The 6,000-nt window shown below is 41.6% G+C and overlaps 1 protein-coding gene across 1 annotated transcript; it reads right to left on the bottom strand.

Moving 5' to 3' along the window:
• Positions 1 to 286: 286 nt before the first annotated feature.
• Positions 287 to 2,213, bottom strand: LOC133525539 (ELAV-like protein 1). The gene has a single exon (XM_061861826.1). It carries the CDS (start codon positions 1,848 to 1,850, stop codon positions 708 to 710), a length of 1,143 nt encoding a protein of 380 aa, XP_061717810.1. The 5' UTR covers positions 1,851 to 2,213; the 3' UTR covers positions 287 to 707.
• Positions 2,214 to 6,000: the final 3,787 nt, after the last annotated feature.

Raw genomic sequence — 6,000 nt, 5'->3', positions numbered from 1 at the left:
CAAAAATAATATAGATTAATATACTAATGACGGACAAACAATAACGACAGCCATAAACCGCCATAACATAAACAAATAAAACTTATTTCTGTTGCTACACACATGCAATATTGAAGCATTTACAGTGACCTGCCGCGACAAGTGACAATACACACAAGATATACTACATTTAGGTACAAACACTACTGCCACAAATATTATATTGTATATAATGTAAGTAAATAAGGACACGACGGGGAAAGGATAAAATCGTATATAGAAAAAAATAGAGAAATATACAATAAACTCTATTTAAACATGAAATTTATTAAAGAGTAAAAAACATACAATGGTTTGTTTTACACAAAATAAAATACCTGGAGGGTAAAGGCGGGCCGAGCGCGGGCCGCAGGCCTGGGGCTCCGCGCCCGGCCCCGGGACGTGCGACAGGCCCATACATAGTCATAATATAATACCATACAATAGAAGTACACATATATGATACTGTCAAGCCAACTAAACCAACTCACAGATAGTCATGTCGCGCTCTCGCGATTATAAAACTATGTTAAATCTTACAAAAATACTTATGCGACTAATCTGAAATGCACATAGAGGATCTCGCGTCTCGACTACAAAAATATTTTGAGATTGGAATGAATCTTTCTTTAAGCTTTCGGCCTCGGAACGATCACAACGAGACGGCGTTTTTAACGTCCGTTCACATTCTAATTGTTTCTCTTCTGCGTCTTAAAGCTAACGGATAGAACCTGTCCATTGAGCGTGTAGCCGTTGAGTGCCTGGATGGCCATCGCAGCCTCGTCGTACTCGCGCATGTTTACGAACGCGAACCCTTTGTTTTTCTTAGTCTCGGGGTCCTTGATCACCTTTATCGAGTCAATGGCTCCATAGGGACCAAAGAGCTGCCAGAGCGCTAGCTCTTCAGTGTCTTCCCCGATGTTGTATACATACACTGTGGTTTGATGTGGTGCAGGCGGCGCCCCCAGCAGCGGGACGGGGCTCGCGGGTGCGCCTAAGAGTGGTAGCGGTGAGTGGTTGGCCGCCGCCATGGGATTGAAGCGCTGCTGGCCCTTGTTGATGAAGGGCAAGGCCTTGCCGGGCGACGGCAACAGCGGCGGCGGCGAGGCTTGCGGGAAGCCGGGAGCGAAGGCGGCAGGCCGCGCGCCGAACGCCGCGCTGAGGTTGGTGCCGTTGAAGGCGGCGGGCGCGGCGCCGTTGAACACGGCCGAGCCGTTGTAGGCGAGTGGCGCTGCCACACCCACGCGCGGAGACGGCCGCGGCGCGTTCTTGTTGGCGTTGGGCTTGTTGGCGAACTTTACCACCACGGCGCCCGCGCCCGGCAGCGGCGTGCTGCCGTTCAGCTGTGCAATGGCCTCCTCGGCCTGTGCGCGCGTCTCGTAGCAGACGAACCCGATACCTTGCGACACTCGGCTGTTTGTGATCACCCCGAACTGTCCAAATAGTGCATTGAGTCTCTCTAATGTCATGTCAGGCGGCAGGTTACTGATGTATAAGTTGGATTCCGTGTCCGGCTTGTGACTGGCCTTGTTTTCGGGGTTGAGCAGCGCGAACGATACTTTAAGCGTCTTGCCTTGCATAAGCAGCCCGTTGAAGGCGGCTCGCGCCTTCTCGGCGTCCTCGTGTTTCTCGTACTCCACGAATCCGTAGCCGCGGTTTGCGATGAGCTTGCAGCTCTCGATCTTGCCCATTGCCGAGAAAAGCGCATACATCATATCACGCGTCATCAGCTCTGGGATATAATTCACCATCAGCTTGGTCGGTGACACATTAGAATTGGCGTCGCCGCCGCCATTCTCTTCACATTTCACGACGTTCATTTCGTTTTTCATTGTTCTTTATTCGTAAAAACTACACTACGGAAACCAAAATACTATTAAATCTCACACTATAGGCGCTTGATTATTTCATTTGCGACACGATAAATGAACAAAGAACGAACACAAAAAATAGTAGCCGCACGAAAACGCCAACGACGCCGGTTCACAAGTTCATCATCATCGCAGTTTGTTTTTCGAATGTTACCAGGATATCGCACCCTTTTCGTCAAATATGTAACAAGACTGGACTCTGTTACATTTCAAGAATCCTTCCACTAATACTTAACTCCACAAGTATTGTTTTAACTTAGAGATAAAATACTAATTTGCACGTGTAGCAAATCTTCTACTGTCAAATAATAATTAAATTATTTTTTGCACATACGTGGCATTATTTAAAAATTACTTTGTCTATGCGATTTTTTATTTTTTTACTTTTGGTAGTACAGATAAAAAATATATACGAAAACACTAATATTTCTTGGGAACAACTTTAGTATTCCTTATGTTGTCTAACTTGTTATACCGTATTGTTTTGCTCGTTATCAGCAAAGAAAGAAATGTACACATAAAGTTTTTTTTTCTAGTGGCGACATTGGACATCCCTTAGTTCGACTGTCAATGTCAGTGTCAGGTGGTCTATCTAAATGCTGTAAAATTATTTATTTTTTAAAATCTTTAATTAAAAGCGAAATAAACTTGAAATTATTAAAGAGACCATGTTCCTAACAAATATATTATTTAAAAAGGCTAAAAGCAAGTAAGGGAAAATCATATACTTTCTTCCCTAGGTTAGGTTTTGTATTTTCAAGTAAAATATCTAATTCATTTCTTATTTCAGGCACATAATGGTGTTAATGGAGAGCATGGTATCAGGCCATAAGTTTAACGCTATCCGGGAACGACTGGCGGACAAATTAGAATTAATACGATTCGATCCATACAGTAAGTAACATATAGATTTAAAAGTTCTTCTATTTGAAAGCATAACAACTGCAAAATACAGTGTATACTGGTGTAGTATTTAGAAGTCTATATTTTCTAAAATTTGAAATAATCTATAATGTAAAAAGCCAACAAAGTAGTTGTCCAATCAGGGACTCTGATCAATATTTTGTTTTATTTTATTTTACTTTATTGGGTTGAGTACACTTAATAGAAATCATACAATAGCCTACCGCAATGATCACCGGCTATTAAATCATTATATTGGCGGCACATTCTTGTAATTGGATTATAGAATGAAGCATTGTTTTTGTATACTTTTTTGTGGGAGAGGTTGTGTTGTTTTGGCATATAATTGCTACTCCTTTTATTTTAAAGTAGTTGTCGAAGAAAATAAGAGCAAACCCCACTGTTATGTGAATAAGAAGTTAATAATCCAATTTATTCACCTTATCATCACAATTGATAAATATAATCACTAATAGTTTATAATTGTGGTTTCGTATTGTATGCACATAAATCACAAATTGTGTAAACTTCATGTGATGTTGAGTTAGGTGTTTAAATAGTGCAATATTTTATCAACATTGGACGCCAAAGAAACAGGTCAGTTTCATACATTAATACAATTTGTACATAGGATAATAGTATCAGCAGCGTAGCGTGTGCTCTTGCCGCCCGGGGCCCATCAGAAATTTGCCGCCCCGTTTAGGATCAACATTAATTAATAGATAAGAAAAAGTTCCGTAAAATGGCAAAATACAAAAAATAAGTTCAAAAACTAAAACTCGACTGCTGAAAATCGGGCTCTAAAAATCAGCGAACGAAAGATCAGTGTTGGGCAAACTTTCTTCATAGGGGGCCAGAATTTTTTACGAAATTTAAGGGGAGGGCCAAGTTGCATGTTGCCCTAAATGCGGTCAAGAATACACCTTTAAAATCTGTCAGGTTACTCATTCCCACGTTGTATATTCAATATTCTCAAACATATGTAAAGGACAGCCGTGGTATTATGCTACGGTCATAAGCTTTAAGGTAAAAGTAAATGATTAGTTCAGATAAGATTTTTTTCTTGTTTCATACGTTTTAGAGCGCGATTTTCAGTAGTCTGGTTTTAGTTTTTGAATTTATTTTTTATTTAATTCATTTTGGGATTATCATTTCGTGATTAATTATTTACATTCATTTTACATTATTTTTGTGCGAGGGCGCCTTAAACAGCAGCGCACGCAAAGCACCCAATACCTACGTCAGGCTACGCCCGATGCTTTTACCATGATCCTGACAAATACTATTAAGTACTTATTAAGTTCATCGGGCTACGCCCGACTATTTTGGCATGAGGGCGCTGAGAGCGCCCGGTACCCGAACGCGCGCGGCGCGGCTATGTCCGACTTTTTTAGAATGAAGGCGCCGACGGCACCCGGAATTAGATGGCGCACAGAGGGCGCTATGTTCAATTTGATGTGACGTCATATAACATATAACTAGTGGACAATCGTGTAAGCTCGGCGGTGGCCCCGAACGCCGAACCCCGACAGCGTTGGACCGTCCCTGGGCTATAATCGCAAAAATCAGAGTCCGTCAATTGCGGACATTTTTCTCTGTCACTCTAATTACGTCTTAGTGAGAGTAAAAGAGAAAGAACCACGCAATTTACGAATTTCGTTTTTTGCGGTAGGCCCCCTCGCCTAGCGTCGTTCGTTGCAGTACCTAAAAATGAATTTTTATTTGCGGTGTTCATGGGCCAATGCCATATAGTAAATATTTCATAGGACCGTCGGCGGGCGGGATAAAATCCTTTCGCGGGCCGGAGCTGGCCCGCGGGCCGTACTTAGCCCACCACTGTTTTAGATAAAGAAATACAACAAAACATATTATACCTACTAAATTTTGTATACAATGTGGGAACAAGTAACCCGACAGATTTAACCTCGCATTCCTGAGGTCATAAGGAGCAAAAAATGTTGGATGACTTTTGATTAAATTTGGCAAAAAAAAGTGTGGGTATATGTTTTGTGCATACGACATGTCATTTATTTTTATTTGCGAGTTTCCTTTAAAACTTTAATGTCTGTCAGTAGGTATCTATGTTTAAAGCAAGTCACATAGTACCAGCGTCGCAGCCATAAAAGCGTTTTTTACTAAGTTATTTTATTACCTAATACAAAAACATATCCCATCAAAAACATTTTCATATAAAATGTTGCCAAGACGAAACCATAAGCCTCGCACTGTCAAAAAGTTATCAGATCTCTTGTAGAGCCAAGCTTCTAACTCTACAAGCCCGAACTTTATGTAAGTTATGACAATCCCCCATGATTCATCCCCTAATTTAAAGGGTTGGGGGTGATTGCCCCCAGATTGTCACAACAATTGCCATTATCTGTATAACAAGACTGATTTTAGAAAACTTTGTGTGAGATCTTAGTCCCTAAATGCGGTCAAGAATACACCTTTAAAATCTGTCAGGTTACTCATTCCCACGTTGTATATTCAATATTCTCAAACATATGTAAAGGACAGCCGTGGTATTATGCTACGGTCATAAGCTTTAAGGTAAAAGTAAATGATTAGTTCAGATAAGATTTTTTTCTTGTTTCATACGTTTTAGAGCGCGATTTTCAGTAGTCTGGTTTTAGTTTTTGAATTTATTTTTTATTTAATTCATTTTGGGATTATCATTTCGTGATTAATTATTTACATTCATTTTACATTATTTTTGTGCGAGGGCGCCTTAAACAGCAGCGCACGCAAAGCACCCAATACCTACGTCAGGCTACGCCCGATGCTTTTACCATGATCCTGACAAATACTATTAAGTACTTATTAAGTTCATCGGGCTACGCCCGACTATTTTGGCATGAGGGCGCTGAGAGCGCCCGGTACCCGAACGCGCGCGGCGCGGCTATGTCCGACTTTTTTAGAATGAAGGCGCCGACGGCACCCGGAATTAGATGGCGCGCAGAGGGCGCTATGTTCAATTTGATGTGACGTCATATAACATATAACTAGTGGACAATCGTGTAAGCTCGGCGGTGGCCCCGAACGCCGAACCCCGACAGCGTTGGACCATCCCTGGGCTATAATCGCAAAAATCAGAGTCCGTCAATTGCGGACATTTTTCTCTGTCACTCTAATTACGTCTTAGTGAGAGTAAAAGAGAAAGAACCACGCAATTTACGAATTTCGTTTTTTGCGGTAGGCCCCCTCGCCT

This window comes from Cydia pomonella, chromosome 15 (assembly GCF_033807575.1).
Source record: "Cydia pomonella isolate Wapato2018A chromosome 15, ilCydPomo1, whole genome shotgun sequence".
In the NCBI taxonomy this organism is placed as follows: domain Eukaryota; kingdom Metazoa; phylum Arthropoda; class Insecta; order Lepidoptera; family Tortricidae; genus Cydia; species Cydia pomonella.
Note: the sequence above shows the minus strand (reverse complement) of the source record. Positions and strands in the feature narration are given on the sequence as shown.

Bases quoted from the DNA above. Each gene is read 5' to 3' on its own strand.
- LOC133525539 (XM_061861826.1), bottom strand. From the start codon at position 1,850: ATGAAAAACGAAATGAACGTCGTGAAATGTGAAGAGAATGGCGGCGGC.